This window comes from Amyelois transitella, chromosome 18 (genome assembly GCF_032362555.1).
Source record: "Amyelois transitella isolate CPQ chromosome 18, ilAmyTran1.1, whole genome shotgun sequence".
In the NCBI taxonomy this organism is placed as follows: Eukaryota; Metazoa; Arthropoda; class Insecta; order Lepidoptera; family Pyralidae; genus Amyelois; species Amyelois transitella.
The window spans coordinates 9295329-9315806 of NC_083521.1; the positions used below are offsets into that span (position 1 = coordinate 9295329).

A 20478-nucleotide genomic window follows, 5' to 3' on the forward strand; every position below is an offset into this window, starting at 1 on the left:
GATTTAGATGCTTTTAATGTGGCCACATATGTTTTCAATTAGTTAGGTACTGAAAACAAAGGAACTCGTATTAAGATTGTATCTAGTTCCACGACAAAACTGCACCAAAAGTATTTCTTCGGCTATTAGTTTCTTTTTAAGTTTATTTTTTGTACAGTATAGTTTTCTATCCCATGGATGTCGTAAAAGGCGACTAAGGGATAGGCTTAAAAACCGAGGTTTTGCTTGTAGGCAATGGGCTAACAATCTGTGGCTATTTGAATCTCAATTCTATCATCAAGCCAAACATCTGAACGTGGCTTTTTTGTATGTACTACTCTGTCAAGAAAGTATCGGGAATGGATTATTTATTTATGGTTCCAAATTCAAATTTTTGTTTTTTTTGTTGTTGTTAGATTGGCACAACTGTTTTCCATTTTGGCGCGGAGTTTGAGTTGCATCTGTTGTTTACATTAAATACAGTGCTATTTTTAGTTATATCATATCTAGTGTGTATTGCTAATTTCATAATGGATAAAAACATCGAACAAAGAGTTTGTCTTAAATTTTGCATTGCCAATGGAATATCGTGTTCGGAGTCACTGAAAATGTTACAGAAGGCTTACGGTGAATCGACTTTATCAAAAACTCGTGCTTATGAGTGGTACAAAGCGTTCAAAAGCGGTCGAGATGTGATGGAAGATTTGCCTCGCTCTGGTAGGCCATCAACGTCTGCAACTGAAGTTAACATCGCAAAAGTGAAGGAAATAGTGACTGAAAATCCTCATTCAACTTTGAGAGAGATAGCCACCGAACTTTCTGTATCTCACGAGTCGATCCGTACCATTTTAACTAATAATTTGGGTATGAAACATGTTGCCGCTCGGCTAGTCCCAAAAGACCTGAATTTTTTTCAAAAACTCAATCGCATGAGAGTCGCTGAGGACATGCTAGAACGAGTCAATTCCGACCCAACATTCATGAAACGCATTGTTACTGGTGACGAGACGTGGGTTTACGAGTTTGACATGCAAACTAGTCAACAAGCTTCGGAGTGGCGCCTTCCAACTGAACCGAAACCGAAAAAACCACGCCAAAGTCGTTCAAAAGTCAAAGTCATTTTGACTGTTTTCTTTGACTATCGCGGTGTTGTGCACTCGGAATTCTTGCCGGAAGGTCAAACGGTAAATAAGGAATATTATTTGAGCGTTATGCGGCGTGTAAGAGAGCAAATCCGACGAAAAAGGCCAGATTTGTGGAAAGAAAATTCTTGGATTTTGCACCATGATAATGCACCTTCGCACAAGGCCATCATTGTGAACGAATTTTTAACCAAACACTCAACAAATACCATCGAGCAACCACCATATTCACCAGATATGGCTCCAGCCGACTTTTTTCTTTTTCCTAAACTCAAATTACCACTTCGTGGCACCCGTTTTCAATGGGTAGAAGACATAAAAGAGAATTCGCGGCGAGAACTGACCTCAATTCCGGAAACAGCGTTTAAAAAATGTTTTGATGATTGGATTATTCGTTGGCGTAAGTGTATCGTTTCTAAAGGAGCATATTTTGAAGGTGATAAAATAAATTTGGATGAATAACAAACAGTTTGTGTATTATTGATCTTTTCCTGCTACTTTCTTGACAGAGTAGTATATATTTTTAAGCGATTAATCCGCCTTATATACCACATAGCCTGTCCTTTTTTGGAAGCTCAGATTTATTATTTGGTGCATAATGAACTTTAATAATGAACTTTATGACAAGTCTTTTTTTCAAGGACCATATATATTTTCTTTCCAATTTTATTTAGATAATTATTTTCGATGATTGAAATGTCAGTCAGATTTGACAGGTTTCTTAAATGACATCATGTCATTTTGGAAAATTAAAGTTCATTAACCGTAACTAAAAACGGATGTGTTAAAACATTTACAAACCCGAAACTGTTTCGTCTAATTAGCGTCAAGCACGTCTATTTTGATCTGAAAGGGGATTTGAAATGTATTCCTTTTAACTATTAAATTTATACTCTGGAAATAGTTCGGATTCCAGATTGGCGCCAGCACAATTAGAGTTGATATGACAGGGCCTTAGTGGAATGTTGTGTCAGTACGTATTTGGATAAATAAAGAAAGTTTCAGTGAGTTTATTGAAACCATACATACATACATATGGTCACGTCTATATCCCTTGTGGGGTAGACAGAGATAACATTGAAACCATTAATGTTATTATATTATTAACATCCGAAGCCTCTTTCGCAAAAGGATAGGCAGATCCCAGCGCACTTCTAATGTTTTAATCTACATTCATCAATAATAATTTTTGATAGATCTAATTTCTGGTACTCGTGGCCCTTAAGTGCTATATTCTATAAAGAAAAACCCCAGTACTGCACTTTCATATATTCATTGACTCAATAAGAAAATCATTTTAATTTTACTATCTACACCAGCTGTTTACAAACTGGTTTTTTTTAAAACTAAAATATCAATTAATTACATCTTTGAGCAACAAATTAGTATAACACTCCAAAATATAAAATTTTTAGGGTCAGCAATGACTTGGTAGACCATAATAATTTGGGATACAATAAAATACATATAAATAACACTAAATTTAATAGAACCGACATTGGTGCAATGAATACAGATGACCGCAATAAAACAAATCACATAGTAATTGTTTATGACATCTCTATCCAATTTCCCTCAAACTTATGCCGCCCTCATGTTATTTATTTATCTGTAATTGTAAATTTATGGTGCCTTTGATGTGCTGATGATGCCGGTTGGGGGTTGAAAGGTCTTGTTTAAACAATAAAGCGAAAACCTTGGTGAATTCTTGTTTTTGAACGGTTTTATTTGGGGATTTATTTGATAATGTGCAGTGCGGTTTACAGCACATATAGAAAAAAGAATAGGACCACTCCATCTCTTTCCTATGGATGTCGCAAAAGGTGATTTAGAGACAGGGTTATAAATTTAGGATTCTTCTTTTAGGCGACGGGTTAGCAACCTGTCACTATTTGAATATCAATTCTATCATTCAGGGACTCTAACTAGATATAAATATGTATGTATGAGGACAAAAAATAAATACATTAATTCGTTCTAAATTTTTATCTTTATATAGATAACAATCAACATATTTCCGGAAATATAATTAGTACTTAAAAACAGGGGACAGACCAGTAGTAAAGCGCAATCGAAGTTAACAACGTTAATCGGAATAGATAACGGTTAACAGTTATAGTCACGCTATTAGTAAGTCACTAGGAAGTGGTTTAAAACTCAATTATTGATAACTTACTTTTACGTGTGACGTGTGGTTCCCGGCACCAATAAAAAAAAAGATAGGGTCAATTTCCCATGGATGTCGTAAAAGGCGACTAAGGGAAAGGCTTGTAAATTTGGGATTATTCTTTTGGGCGATAAGCTAGCAACCTGTCACTATTCTATCACTAAGGAAGACTGTAGGTTGTTGGTTGTAGACTGTCTACTCCGCAAGCTATATAGATATGCTTATATGTATGTGCATGTATGTATGTACTTTTAGGTACTTCTTCCTCTTTTTCCATTATTTTTATTTATAGGTACGAGTAGTTTAAAAAAATGTCGAATTAAATGGCCTATGCATTTAATTAATGCTTTAAGAATGCTTTGGCTTCCTCTCATAGACTATTTCGGGGAATGTCACAGGCTAAATTAGACATTGAAATCTGTAATTGGAGCGGCTAATTCGTCGGCCGGCCGCCATTGTTTTGGGAACTCACAAAAGGACATCATTAGAGCTTGCTATGTAATTCAACTGATTAGGACAAATACTGCCTAGTTCCTAACTATATTTGGGATTGTATGAATATTGTTAATAGGTATTACAACTTTTTACTGAATTATCTAGTTCCTAGGAAGAGACCCTTTCATGGGATAAGTCCGCCATTGCAAGTGATTTGTTTCTTTTATAACTATGTACTATTTTCTTGTTACTGTGTAAATTTCTATGCAATAAAGATATTACAAAGAAACAAACAAATATTTTGGAGCTATTAAGTAAATGCCGTGTGGTTCCCAGCACTGAATAATAGGATCACTCTATCGGTTTCTCATGTATGTCGTAAAAGGCGACTAAGGGATAGGTTATAAACTGTCTTTATTTGAATCTGAATTCTATGATTAAACCATACAGTGTAGCCTTTCAGCCTTTTGATGACTGTTGGCTCTGTCTATTCCGCAAGGGATAAAGACGTGATTACATGTATGTATTGTATGCAGGTCTTAATTATCTAGGTACAGTTTTTTTCACACATATTCTACCTCTCAAGGCGTCGGAATTAAATAGTCCAGTCAGTCAAGAAGTATATTACGTTCCTTTTTTTTAAAATAATATTGTTTGAAGACTTTTTTATTTTCATTAGTGACACCCTTAACACAGCTAAGAAACTTAATTTACGTAATGTTTATATAAAAAATAACGGCAAAGTCGGATTCGTATTGAAGTTTTTTTTTTGGACAAATTACACAGATTGAGTTAGCCTCGAGTAAGTTCGAGACTTGTGTTACGAGATACTAACTCAACGATACTAAATTTTATAATAAAAACTTATATAGATAAACATCCAACACCCAGGCCAATCAGAAAAAGTTCTTTCTCATCATGCCCTGGCCGGGATTCGAACCCGGGACCTCCGGTGTCACAGACAAGCGTACTACCGCTGCGCCACAGAGGCCGTTAAAAACAAAAGAAAGTGTTACAAAAAACAAAAGAATGCAAGTTTAAAAGTGTATTTCAATAGTAAACATACCATTTCTCAAGGCACACAATAAAACTCACCACACGCCGAGCATTTCGGCGGACAGACGGAAATACTAACATCTATTTATATAGTAATACCATGTTTACAAATACGGGATACCTTTTATTTGTATTTAAATACTTTTTATGGGATTTATTCCTTAAGGATTTAGTTAGGTGGCGTGTGGTTCCCGGCACTAATGAAAAAAAGAATAGGACCACTCCATCTCTTTCCCATGGATATCGTAAAAGGCGACTAAGGGATAGGCTCACAAACTTGGGATTCTTCTTTAGGCGATGGGCTAGCAGAGTCAACAGTCATGGAAAAACTGAATGGCCACGTTCAGCTATTTGGCTCAATAATAGAATTGAGATTCAAATAGTGACAGGTTGCTAGCCCATCGCCTTAAAAAGGAATCCCAAGTTTATAAGCCTATCCCTAAGGGGCCTTTTACGATATCCATAGAAACTTGGTGTTTTTATATTGGTGATGTTTTTATATATAATGCCGTGCGGTTACCATATATAATGTATATGTATAAATAAATAACGTATATGTATATATAATTTTCTTATATATTAGGTAAATTCTCGTGTCAAAGTGTTCGTTCCCGTACTTCTTTGAAACGGCTTGACCGATTCTCATGAAATTTCGTGAGCACCTTGATTAGGTCTGAGAATCGACTAACATCTATTTTTCACCCTTAACATTTTTTTTTAACTAGAAATTACTTAAAAAATATTTATATGGCAAAACAACGTTTGCCGGTACGGCTAGTGTAATCTATATTTTATTATTTATACAACTTATCATACAAAACGCCATCTGTTGACTGCAATAAAAGTGGTTGTCTGTTTGCATGTTATGAGAACAAAAACAGCCCTACACTCTAGGGTTCTCCACTGACGTTGATGATTGATTAGAAGCCTTATTAAACCGAACTAGGGTGAGGAAGTATTCGCTATGGTGTTACGACACATTCCTTTTTTTTTCACACAACTTTTATTATATATTTTTTTTGTATAAATATTTTCGTATGTCGTGTGGTTCCTGGTACCAATACAAAAAAGAAAAGGACCGCTCCATCTCTTTCCCATGGATGTCGTAAAAGGCGACTAAGGGATAGGCTTACAAACTTGGGATTCTTTTTTTTTTGGCGATGGGCTAGCAACCTGTCACTATTTGAATCTCAATTCTATCATAAAGTCAAAAAGCTGAACGTGGCCATTCAGTCTTTTCAAGACTGTTGGCTCTGTCTACCAAGCAAGGGATATATACGTGACCGTATGTATGTATGTATATATGTATGCAACTTATAATTGTGTTGAACAAATATTCTCGTATGTATCAAAAGTAATTGATTTTGAAGGGTTATTCCGGTCTGATCTCCCAAACTGATCAACGCTTCATTTATTATTTGTATGTTTGTTTGTTAACTGTTTATTAGTAATAAACATAACAAAACAATTAATATTTCTTTTGATTTTTTTTTTAATTTAAGTCCTCTTTTTCCGATCTGATCTGATCCACTCTGAAATATTTTCTGTTCCGTTCTGTTTCCCCGTTTAATGGGGACGGGGGATAAGAATGGAATGAAAAATATTTGAAATAAAACGATTTTACTAGTGCATCAGATTTTGGAGATCAGCCGAAATAAGTAATTTCAAAAATCGGTCTACTTTTTTTTGGGTTTTGTTTTTACACTCCACTAAACTATAGGAAAAAAAATTAAGACATTTTCCAGCTTTCTGTATAGATTGTAGGGGCCAATTAAGGGACTGGCTTTTAAATTTGGGAAATTATGTATGTATATGTAGACAAAGACAACTGCCTCAATAGCATTAAACGTATGTATATATATATATATATAGTATAGTGACAGTACCTGACAAATTGCTATTGAGGCAGTTGTTTTTGTCTACCCCTTAAGGGAAATAGACGTGAAATATGTAAGTACTAAACTACTCGGTCACCAATTCACCAAATTTCTGTATTATCTTACCTGAATAGAAAATAATAGATTTATTTTCTAAATTAGATACAAGGAATCACTTATTGACTTAAGTCTTATTATATATACTACCTCTTCTTCAGCGCATGTGTAGAAGAAGTTGCGGAACAAACTACACTGCAGCATTTTCACTGAGACTGGAACTATTCAAATTAACTAAAATAATATACACGGAAAGCAAATAAAATGCACAAAACAAACTTGGTGCCACCAACAGCTCATTTTTAACGTAGACATTGACCAAAGTATAAATAAATAGACGTAAAAATAAGGTTTATTTGACTATGATTTTAATTAATATTTAAATTGATTGTGCCCTATGGTTCACGTCACTTTAGAATAGACACCACATGTCGTAAAAAGCGACTAAGGGATAGGCCAGTAAATATGGGATTCTTCTTGTGGGTGATGGGCTAGCAACCTGTTAGTATTTGTATGTCAATTCATCATTTAGCCACACAGTTGAATCCTTTCCATCTTTTCAAGACTGTTGGCTCTGTTTGCTCCGCATGAAATATAAACGTGGTTCGTTATGTGTATAACATTTATCTAAGTTCAACGTTGTTACTATCAAGTATAAAATATGTAAATATACACAAACTTATCACCTTTTTTTTTATTTAAGGTTTTAAAAGTCGTAAGACTCGAATTGCGTATCTATTTCAACATATATCTGTCGCTCAAACTTTGTACACTAGAATGACAACCGCGCACATTTGTTCTCGCGCTAATTAAAAACATAGGAATGAGTTGTCAACTAAAAATAAATACAACTGCATTTCGCCTTTAGGGCATTTCTGTTGTTGTCTACGTGCGTTTGAAATGTTGACTGTTGTTCTTTAAAAAAAAAAGTAATAAAATGTTCTTTATACAAATTCAAAATAAAATGCAAACTGAAAAGAATTGGACGTCTTGTTTTTTTTTCTAAATTGCATTTATGTTTTTGAAATTTAAAATTAGAATTCAAAATTTTTAATCATTCTTATAAAATACTTCATACATACATACATACATAAAATCACGCCTCTTTCCCGGAGGGGTAGGCAGAGACTACCTCTTTCCACTTGCCACGATTTCTGCATACTTCCTTCGCTTCATCCACATTCATAACTCTCTTTATGCAAGCTCGGCGGGTTCGGGTACTTTTGACCTGACCCTTTACCAGGACGTCCTTAATTTGACCAAGATACGTAAGAATAGAATACTTCATATCACTTATTCTCATAATTTGAAAAAACAATACGATGCGCGCGATAAAATTAAAATTTAACCAACTAGGTGTGTGTGTTCTTTGAAAAAATATAAAATATGATTTTTCATGAACCTCATTATTTTGGTTTGAGGTACAAACATTATTTAAACATTGTAAAACAATTAAATTATGTGACTACTTAATTTCTTTTATGCTTTTATAATTTTTTTCTAAATTCAAAACCACAAAGGTTACAGACGTTATATTTAAATTAAAAAAAAACTAACTACCAAAAAAAAATTGACAACGTTCAATTAAAATTATCACACCCCTTAATTAACTTAAGATTAGCTTAATTAACTGACCCACAGACATTAAATGAAACTCGTAAAGTTAACACCAAACAATGACATGGAATTTTGGACAATTGGTGTCGGTTAAAAACCCGTTAATTAAATCAGTTAATTGCGTTTTCAAGGCAAAGGAAGCCCATCCGTTTGCCCCGGAAATGGGAGTTATTGCGCTTTTAGACAACAATTTAGATTAAAATTTGTAATGACTAAAATTCTCTTGACTAATTGAAAAAATGGAGGTGGAAAGATTTCTTCTAGAAATAAAATGAACGTGCCGTGTGGTTCCTGGCACCAGTACAGTGCCGTGTGGTTCCCGGCACCAATACAAAAATTAAAAGGACCACTCTTATTAGCCATGGATGTCGTAAAAGGCGACTAAGGGATAGGCTTACAACGGGATTCTTTTTTTAGGCGATGGGCTAGCAAACTGTCACTATTTGAATCTCAATTCTATCATTAAGCAAAATGGATTAACGTGGCCTATCAGTCTTTTCAAGACTGTTGGCTCTGTCTACCCCACAATGGATATAGACTTGACCATATGTATGTATGTATTTTTAGATAAAAAAATATAGTCATTATCTTTTAACCCTTTATTAAGTTTGTTTACAGTATCATAAAATGTCAAGAATTGTTTACATAATTAAAGATAATATTTTTCTTTGCAGGTTGCCGCTCCAGCCTACAAGAAATTTTGCCTAAGAAAAATATGTTTGGACGGTGTCCAAACAATATGAGAGTGGAGACAAAAATAGTGTGGTATTTTTGTCCAATGTAGTTGGTATTAGAAAAGTTAAAACAACATCAATGTTTTCGAACTGTGCGAGCGAGAAGGAAAATGTGATACGGACGTCGCGCGCGAGTTTTGAAAATGGCGGTAGACGCAAATTTTTGTGTTCTCGTGATTGTGTTCTTGGTGCAGACTTTGATACATACGAGTTTGGAGGTTGTGGATTCACGTGAGTATTAGTTGTTTTTATTATTTTTAATTATGTCTATCCTGGCGTTATCCCAATTGCACCCTCTGCCACTAAACTGATTTATTAGCTGATTCCATGGTCAACATTTTGTTTCATGGCATACTTAAATGTTAGTTGGAATTCAGTCCCGCTGACGCCGCATTCCATGCGTGTAAAAAAAAAAATTTCGTTCATACGAATTTTTGCCATTGACAGGGCTCATATGACAGGCACGTTGCATCAAGAACGTAGATATTCGAAGCTTTAGATGTGGCATATTTCTGATATGATTATGAAATATTTACATAAAATATCTTCTTAATTTAAAACACGGGTATTGTGACGGACACATCATGAGAAGAGAGGAAGGTCATGTTACTAAAAGAGCCTTAAATTTGGAAGTGTAAGGTTTAAGAAATAGGGGAAGACCGAAAAAGAGATGGACGGATGGCGTAAAGGATAGTTTGAGGAGAAAGGGAGTAACTAGTGAGATGGCAATTGAGAGAAGTAATTGGAAAAAACTAACATACTGTGCCGACCCCACGTAGAAAGTGGGAAATGGTGAAAATGACGATGATTGTGCAAATACTAACTTAATTATTAGGAACTTTGTATATTTATTTGACATAAGAAAAATGCGAAAAACAAAACTTGCTCCAAAAATAAAAAAAAATTAATATGATTATGTTGTGTTACAAAAAAGTACCTTATTATTGAAACTAAAGGTGATGCAAAGTTTATCAGATCTAGGTATTTTCTGAACAGCTTAATACGTCGTAGGTTGTGTTAGGTAGACCTAGATACTGTAAAATATTAACAAGTAAAACCTCATATTCACAGCTTATTTCTCCAAGAAGTAAAGCGACGAAAAACAAAACTTGCTCCGAAAAATAATTCGAGTAAAATTAGAAAAAGAAAGATATATAACAATAACAACCCCTAAACGATAAAATAGAAATGCCACGTCCAATATAAGTCATATCGTTCGGCAATTTTTCTAACATGATCTCAGCCAGAGCAGTTCAATTTGGCCGAAGTCCAGAATCGGGAATCGGGTCACCACTCGCGCTCCTGGGGAAGTTCACGGCGTGTTTACTACCGCTAAATTGGTGTGTCTTACTGTGAGATTTATAACTCTATGATTAGCTTTATTAAAGTGTCAAACAAACTTAAAAACTTGAACATAAATTTCAATTTGTTATATATATTATATTAATATACATTAATGCATAGGATCACTCCATCTCTTTCCCGTGGATGTTGTAAAAGGCGACTAAGTTGTAACTTATAAACTTGAAATTCTTCATTTAGGCGATGAGCTAGCAACCTGTCACTATTTGAATCTCAATTCTATCATTAAGCCAAACAGCTGAACGTGGACTTTCATTTTTTCAAGACTGTTGGCTCTGTCTACCCCGCAAGGGATATAGACGTGACTCTATGTATGCATGCAATTGATAACTTAAATTTCCAACATCCTGAGCACTATTTGGTCTCTTCACCCCTATAAATGCTTATTTGTCTCCAATTCTCAACAACACACGTAGAAAATGGACACAAAATTCCCTGCTGCCAACAATGATAGTTCGTTAGCCGCCTAGAAAATGGTTGCAGAGTTGACAAATTAGCAATACGCAGGCCACAATTAGACGGGGTTTACGACCTAGCTCCGCTTTTAGCTCAGTTCACACCTGTCCCGATGTTTGGTTTAGACGTGTTAGGGCGTGTTAAGACACGTTTACGCTTGGCATTTGGAGTTTCGTCGTTTGCAGAATGGATTGCAAGTGGAATTGGGGCGTTGAAAATTGAAACAGTGTAGGAGTAGATTAAGGGATGACTTTGATGTAACGTAGTTTAGCTATCATGTTACATTGGACTTTAATGAAATTTAGAAAAAAAAATCTAAATGGAGTTTAACCCTGTACCACCTACCACCTATATTTGTCACTTAACCACCTACGTGCGGTCTCACAGACTCCAGCAAAATTTGACCTTATTATTTAAAACTTAAAGGAATAATGAAATAACTGATAACATTTACGAACTGTGTTTATTCTTAACTTTAATTTTAGAGCCACAGCCAACAAAAATTACGTAAAAATCTAGCCATATACTCAAAAAACTAAATAAAAACATTATTATAAATTTTTCTTGACTTATCATAGAAAATGAGATCTAGAATCTTAGGAACATAAATGTTTAACATCTCTTTATTATTTTTAGTAACTTCAATCGTCCAACTATAATACTAAACAAAAAAAGTAAGTAAAAGTATGAAAATAAACAAAAATTGCAATGCCGTAACATTTAAATTTTTTCGATGCAATTGCAGCACATTTTATTGGAACACTCTAAACAAATTGGTTTCTTACACATGAAACATAAGAAAGCAGTCTTGCGCTTTTTTTTCGGATCACAGGTGATGCATGTTTTGCGAACTTCAAGTTTTTCCGTCGTGAAAGAGGTTGGTAGGTCTTCTGATATCTGCAGAACACGACGGATAGAATTTTTGACATCTCGTGGAATGTGATCATTTTTTACGCGACGTTCCATGTGTGGTTTCGTAAGCTGTTCGGCCAACTTCTTTATGAATTTAAATCGACTTTCAGTCTTCTGTGCTTGGTTGCTACAATTGATGACGTAAGCGTTTGAAACAGAGATGTCCAGCATTCTATAAAATATAGCCAAAGGCCACCTGCGCGTCCGACGAGCAGTGGAGTAATTTGAACATCTTTGGTCCAGTAGATCTACTCCAATTTTAGTTTGATTGTAGTATAATATATTTTCAGGCTTCTTTGTACTTTCATCAACACTTGCAGTGTGATGCATGCTTGACACCATAACTACTGCCTTGTTTTTCTTTGGTACGTAAGAAGACAACGTGATATCTTTGGTGAAACCGAAAATTGAAGAGCCTGTTGCCCGCGCTCGAGATGGTTTAAATTCTGGCGGTATTTCTCGCTTATTTTTTTTCAAAGTACCCACGAAACTAAGGTGCTTCTCTTTCAAAACATTGACCAGCTCGATCGAAGAAAACCAGTTGTCAGCAGTGACGTTTCTATTTGAGTTTTCGATTGGCGGAATCAGACGTAAAACCGCTTGAGTTGGTTTTGATAGACGCTTTTGTTCTTGGGTCAAAGTAAGCCCATCAGAATCTTTGCCGAGATATATATAGGCATTAATAAGGTAGCCATTTCTTGCATCTGTAATGCACATAATTTTTAGGCCATATTTAGCTGGCTTTTTTGGCATAAACATTTTGAATTTACAGCGCCCACGGAAAGCCACTAGCATCTCATCTATACAAGCGCATGTTCCAATTGAGTAAACGTCTTGAAAGTTCTGTATTAAAGACTGAAAGAGCTCTGAAACAGGAGCAGCCAAATCCTGTTCACGACGTTGTTCTCTTGTTTCTGCATCGTCAAATCGAATAGTATTTAGCAGAACTTCCAATCGATTCTTACTCAAAATACATCGGAAAATCTCTCTCCCAGTGCCATCACTACTATACCATGACGTGTAATGCTCATGATTTTCCTTAAAAATCGCTGTGTAAAACAAAAGCCCAATGAAAGCTTTTAGTTCTATAAGGTCCAAGTCTTGAACACACGTCTGTTTTTTGTATTTCGGCCTAATTCTTCTTATTTTCTCATTAGTATGAAGCACTATTTTTTCCAGCATCTCATCGGTAAACAAAAGACTCCATATATCCAATGGCATGGTAGAATTATTGAGCATTGCACGGAAAACTGGTTTTAGACCTGGCGTTTGATTTACAATATTATGCTGTGGTGTCCTTGAGCGAGCGATACTAGGCACAGAAGCCCACCGAAACCGATTTTTCCCAAAATAATTTTTCTTTCTTGGCCTACTTCTGGATTGTAATTGCGCAAGCGGAATATCATCTGAAGAGTCACTATCAACTTGAGGCGTCCTGGAACGCGAACGTGACCTTGAAGCAACTGTTGGTTCAGAATGAACTGTATTGTTGTCCTCTTCATCTCCTTCCAATTCCGATTCAGATTCACAGTCTTCAACCTGAGCGTAATCCTCACTTACATTATCTTCCACATCACTACAATCTTCATTTGGTAAATCTTCTTCATCTGATATCTCCTGCTGTAGCCACCTTTGAATATTCTCGTCGTTTTTATTCATATTGCCACTAAAACAGATAAAATGTATAAGTACAGTAAAATCCCGCAACCACCTACGTGCGGTCTCTGAGACCGCTGGCAAAAGATTTTCACTTACCTAGAGCGAACGCGCGCACATGTTCCCTCGCCGAGCGCAAGCGCGATACTAAGTGACATGTAGAAAAGGTACTTGGAAGCACGCGGCCGTACGATACCAACACAAAGAAAAAAAATGGTTCAAAAATACGTTGCGGTCTGAGAGACCGCACGTAGGTGGTTAAGGGTTAAATTAATAAGAGCAAAACAACGTAGTATGAGAAATAAGTATCGTAGTAGAAAAACAGATTAAACGGCAATATATTTTTTATTAATGATAGGTACATTTTCGTCCGCGTGGAATAGTTATTTTGGACATCATTGAAGCCCTCAAGGATGAATAATTTTTCCCGCTTTTTTCCACACTTTCAATTATTTCTTTGCTTCTTATAATTGCAGCGTCCATCTTCAAAATCAATCAAACATCCATACTGACATCCCGACATACTCACAAACTTTCGCATTTATAATATTAGTAGGATCTCGAAGTTTGTAAATAGTCAGCATTCCATTATACAGTCCACAGGTGTATCAACGGTGTGAATTGTGTTAAATTATCCTTTCAATGTTTAACAACTATCAAATATTCAGTATCACAAGATGGACGCCAATTTATATAGCATTCTAAACCCAACAACGTTGAACCCACGATAACTAAACCTTACAGTTTATGAACTAATTCGGAGGTATCTTACACAATGCGGTAAGACAAGTGTCGATAATTAAATTTATCTTTTGATAGATCCATTGAGTTCTGGTGTACATAGAGTTGACGTTAATGCGTTTGCAGATTATTATTTATGATAACTAGCTGTGCCAGCGACTTCGTCTGCGTGGATATTTATTTTGGGCATCATTGAAGTCCTCAAGAATGAATAATTTTCCCCGTTGTTTTTTTTCGCATTTTCCGTTATTTCTTCGCTCTTAATAGTTGCACCGTAATGTTTTATAGCCTAAAGCCTTCCTCGATAAATGGCCTATTCAACACATAAATATTTTTTTTATTCGAACCAGTAGTTTCTGAGGTTAGCGCGTTCAAACAAACAAACAAACTCTTTAGCTTTATAATATTAGTATAGATATTTATTATATTGACAGTCCCGGTCCACTCTATGAGCCAGAAATGATGTCACAATTTGGCTTACGTCCGTACCCAATATACGGTTAGTGTGTGAAATTAGCCGCAATGTACAAGTGCCTTTAGACTATCCCATGACGTCGTTAAAGGCAACTGAGGGATAGGCACATATTGGTATTAACTGTATCTCTGCCCGTGCAGATTGTAGTAATCATAAAAGGGTAAGGCTTTTAAGCTTTAACCAATCCATTAAAAATTAAATCTTAATCAATTAATCTGAACAATGTATTCTCTCGTCCACATTTCTATTTTAAGTTTGGACAGTTGTGAAGTTGACGTTGTTGAATAAAATGCTACAATGCAGTTGGTTATCTTCCACACCGTACCGCATCTTCTACACTGACGCTTTGGAAGCAGCAGTAAACTTAGTTTTAAGTAATTTATTTCATATCAACCAATGTTGTGAAACCAAAAGATATGAAAATTATTAAGTGATAAGAAGATGGTAGTCTGACCACAGCTACCTTTCCAGAGGAACCCGTTGAATTACTTCACATCCAGTTGCTTGAATATCCAGATTTCCTCACGGTGTTTCCCTTCATCGAATGAGAATCGTTCAGCATTAAATCAATGTACTTAGTGCAGAAAAGAATCATTGTTGCCTTAACACGTACGCATTTTAGACCGACGCTCTGATGCATTAATAGAACCTTCTAAGGCAAACATACATACATACATATGGTCACGTCTATATCCCTTGTGGGGTAGACAGAGCCAACAGTCTTGAAAAGACTGATAGGCCACGCTCAACTATTTGGCTTAATGATAGAATTGAGATTCAAATAGTGACAGAATGCTAGCCCATCGCCTAAAAAAGAATCTCAAGTTTGTAAGCCTATCTCTTAGTCGCCTTTTACGATATCTATGGGAAAGAGATGGAGTGGTCCTATTCTTTTTTGTCTTGTGTTTGTGCCGGGAACCACACGGCACCTTCTAAGGCACACGAGGAAATTACTATAAAAACAAAAAATGGAATAATTAAAAACATAAGGTTAAAAATAAAGTTTAGAATCGTAACTAAAATAGACTATGTGACAGCCATGAAAAGACACGTGACATCTACTCTTGGAGCAAAAGTTCTTTCTAAAAGTGCTGTCTAATTTTTCATCTTTCTGTAGTTTTAAAGAACAGTTCCATAGCTGTACACGGTTTCATTGAATCTCATATGTTTTGGATGCCATCTGAATATTATGGAATAAAATATACTTAGTTGGTATTAATATCGAGTTTATTATAGTATATTTTCTGTTACGAAATCATAAAAATAATTCAATAATTTTTAAACAAAATTTCATATTTTTCAATCGGCTTACAACACTCATGTTTTGCCGATTTCCTTTACATATAGTGAAGTCTCGCAAAGGGATATTGCGTGGTAGAGCCAATAGTCTCGACCAAATACAGAAAGGTCACGTTTAGCTGTATAACTTTGTGATCAAATATTGACAGTTGCTACCTCGTGGTCTACAAAAAGAGTTCCAAGATTATAAGCCTATTCCTTAGTCGTCTAAAAGGCGACATCTATGTGAAAGTTATAGGGTGGTTCCATTCTAAAATGCCGGAAATCACACGGCACTTTTGTGTTTTTTTTAATCTTCATAATCATAATGATTTCTCACGCAAGCTCAAATACCTATTCACTCTTATCTTGACAGACAGACAGACGCATTAAGAGTCTTACACACACTTGCTCACTTTACCTCTCTGTACGCATCCATGGAACTGTAGCTTAGCACGTCGATCGTTATACACCAACATGTGTCATATTCCAAAGATAATTGGGGATATGAACCCTTCAAACTGCTAATCCCTTTCAACCCCTTTTCCAATCAATATTTTTAATTTAAACCCCACGTCATACGACTTTGGGACACGCGCCAAAAATAGAAAAGTAATGAGTTATGGTATTTCTGCTTCCGCTGTTTAAACTTTTAGTGTCGTCACGCGGTAGGTAATTTTAGAAGTGTCGATCGCTTTGACGTTGATTGGTAACTAGGCACTTCTATTTTAGTGATTAGATTTTAATTTTTTCCTGCAAACAACTCTCAAGACCATATAATTACATCGTAAAGGTCGACTAAGGGATAGGCTCATAAACTTCGGATGATTCTGTTAGGCGATGGACCATCAACCTGTCACTATTTGAATCTCAATTCCATCTTTAAGTCATACAACAAAACGTGGGATTTTAGTATTTTTAAGACTGTTGGCTCTACCTACCCCGTAAGGGATAAATAATGATTATATGTATAAGAAATTAATGTAACTAGTAGTTCTTAGAACTTTTTTTTGTTAAAGCGATTTTTTTTTTAATTATCCTTTCAAAAATAAGAAGTTAAATTTTTGACAAACATAACATAACATATTATCACATTTGTTTGTCTTGCGGCATAGACAGAGGCAACAGTCATCAAAAGACTGAAAGGCCACATTCGGCTTCTTGGCTTAATGATAGAGAAACATAACACCTCTTTATTGGGCAGTTGCGTAAAGCCAAGTTTACGTGCCTGCTAGTTTCCGCTTGTATCTATTCCGCGCCCGCTTGAGGTTATATTGGAAATCTGGCTTAAAGCCAAATACTTACCGAACGTTTGCTTATAAATGGCAAGTTTGTACGATTTTATAAGATTGATTGATGGTTTTCAAGGATTTTCTATTTATTTGGTGTAAGTGCAAGATGTGTAACAATACAACATATGTACATACATACATTCATACATACATACAATCACGCCTTGAAAAGACTTGTCAGTCTCGGCCACGTTCAGCTGTATGGTTTAAATATGTAACACATACATGTAGTCACGTCTATTCCTTGCGGGGAAGACAGAGCCAACAGTCCCCATAGGCCACGTTCAGCTTTTTGGCTTGACGATAGAATTGAGACCAAAATAGTGACAGGTTGCTAGCCCATCGCCTAAAAGAAGAATCCCAAATTTAAAAGCCTATCCCTTAAAATGTAATTGAGATTCAAATAGTGACAGGTTGCTAGCCCATCGCCTAAAAGTAGAATCCCAAGTTTATAAGCTCGACCCTTAGTCGCTTTTTACGATATCCATGAGAAAAGATGGAGTAGTCGTTTCCTTTTTTTATTGGTGCCTCCCACCGTCTACTCTGGAGAGGAGCCCTGGGTTTGCCTTCGACCATGGATCCTGGATTGGGTGGGTCAGGTTTTTACACGAAGCGACTTTCGTCTGACCTCCGCAACCTTTGGTGGGAAACCTAACACATATAGGATCATGGTTACACATTCAGTTGCCTGAATGTGCAGGTTAATTACTCTAGCTTAACACAGCGTCCCTAAAAAAGTATATAACCTTCTACTTCGTCACATTTCTCAATTTTTTGAGACAACGGCAGAGTTTAAAATCGAGATTGATGAAATAAATTTAATTTTTATCACTGATAATCTATTTGTGTGTGTACCGTGTGGTTCTCGGCACAAATACAAAAAAGAATAGGACCACTCCATCTCTCTCCCATGGATGTCGTAAAAAGCGACTAAGGGATAGGCTTACTAACTTGGGATTCTTTTTTAGGCGATGGGCTAGCAACCTGTCACTATTTGAATCTCAATTTTATCTTACAGCCAAATAGCTGAACGTGGCCTATCAGTCTTTGCAAGACTGTTGGCTCTGTCTACCCCTCAAGGGATATAGACGTGATTATATGTATGTATGTATGTATATAATCTATTTCGGCGTCCCTCCTTCTGTCCTAAATACGGAATTGCACACAGCGACATCATATTTAGGGATCAGTATGCCTTGGCCCGAAGCCAAAGATCAATGTGACGAAATTAGCTACTATACTAAGCGCCATCTAAAAAAAAAAAAACAATATTGCTTAGAAGAACGTCTGAAACTGTACCGTATGGTTCCCAGAACCAATAGAAAAGAGAATAGGACCACTCCGTCTCTTTCCCATGGATATTGTAAAAGGCGACTAAGGGATAGGATTATAAACTTGGGATTCCTACTTTAGGCGACAGGCTAGCAGCCTGTCACTATTTGAATCTAAATTCTACCATTAAGCCGAGCAGCTGAACGTGGCCTATTAGTCCTTTTCAGACTGTAGGCTCTGTCTACCCCGCAAGGGATATAGACGTGATTATATGTATGTGTTTGATATCAAACTCAGACTTACATACATACATAAAATCACGTCTATATGCCTTGCGGGATAGACAGAGCCTACAATCTGAAAAAGACTAATAGGCCATGTTCAGCTGCTTGGCTTTATGGTAGACAAAGCCGACAGTCTTGAAAAGACTGAGAAGGGTTCAGCTGTTTGGCTTTATGATAAAATTGAGATTTTTATAGTGACAGGCTGCTAGCTCATCGTCTAAAAGAAGAATCGCAAATTTGTTAGCCTTTGTCGTCTTTTACAACATCCATTTTATGGTTGCATACACATATATAAAACACAGCTTATCCTTTACAGGGTAGACAGAGCCAACAGTCTGGAAAATACTTCTTCTTAAATTTAAGAGGTAGTAGGCTAGGTGTCTCTTGTCGATATAGCTAAGTGGATCTTCTTCCATTCATCTCTTTTCTCGGATATTTTTATAGTTGCTGGTATGGTGTTACGTTTACTTTTTGCTTTATTTGATCAAAATATTTCATTCTTGTTCTTCCTCTTCTTTTCTTTTTATATTTCCCAAAAATACTGAAATGCCTGATAGGTATGTCTCCAATATTCTTAAGCAAATTACAGTTCATGGCAAAATTTAAGCCCAAAAACCAAATGACTCATCTACATAATTATCTTTTACATACAGTCCATAAATCAATTAAATATTCCACAAAGTATGATTCACAATAAAACGCGGTGCTTAGCAATTTTTTACGACACCTAATTCGGTAAGCTTCGCATCTGTCAGCGATAAATTTTAATTACTGTAAGACCATCAACCTATTTAAATGAATTGATAGGATATCGTTAAATTTATTATGGTTTTAGTAGCGATATTCAGTAGCTGATATTTGGGGAAAGCATGGATAAATCTCTTAATAGATAATCACGTCTATATCCGTTGCGGAGTTGACAAAGCTAACAGTCTTGAAACGATTGGTAGGCCACGTTCGGCTGTTTGGCTAAATGATAGAATTGAGATTCGTATAGTGACAGGTTGCTAGCCCGTCGTCTAATAAAAATAATACCAATTTTATTAGCCTTACCTTTAGTCGCCTTTTACGACATCCGTGACAAAGATCGAGAAGAAGAGAAAGATATTTTTTTTCTAATAGTGCTGGGAACCACACGGCACCATCCTTTTCTTTGATTCTTGGTGTACATAAATAAACCTTTTTTTTTATTTTGTTATCAAAGATGAAACCTTCATACGGACAATCCCCCCGGGTCTTCACCCGGGAGAGTGTGGGACTCCTGGTACCTAATGTGTCAGCCTACACACTAAAACCCATCCATGCGTCATTTTGAGGGCATCCGAGTCCAAATAAAAGGATAAATTTGGGCTTGACCACGCGAGGGACGATATGAACCCAGGGTGTGCCTTTATAGTAAGTATTACATACATACATATAATCACGTCTATATCCCTTGCGGGGTAGACAAAGCCTACATTCTTGTAAAGACTGATAGGCCACATTCAGTTATTTGGCTTTAAGATAGGATTGAGATTCAAATAGTGACAGGTTGCTAGCCCATCGCCTAAAAGAAGAATCCCAAGTTTATAAGCCTACCGCTTAGTCGCCTTTTACGACATCCATGGGAAAGAGATGAAGTGGTCCTTTTCTTTTTTGTATTGGTGCCGGAAACCACACGGCATAGTAAGTATTCCAAGGAAAAAA

The 20478-nt window shown here is 36.1% G+C and overlaps 1 protein-coding gene across 1 annotated transcript in view; it reads left to right on the forward strand.

The window, feature by feature from the left end:
• Positions 1-20478, forward strand: part of LOC106137444 (hemicentin-1) — a 110412-nt gene that overhangs the window by 12619 nt on the left and 77315 nt on the right. Inside the window, exon 2 of the mRNA XM_060949274.1 lies at positions 9005-9295. Coding sequence (XP_060805257.1) covers positions 9208-9295 — 88 coding nt within the window. The 5' untranslated portion in view covers positions 9005-9207. The remainder of the gene's footprint in view (positions 1-9004; positions 9296-20478) is intronic.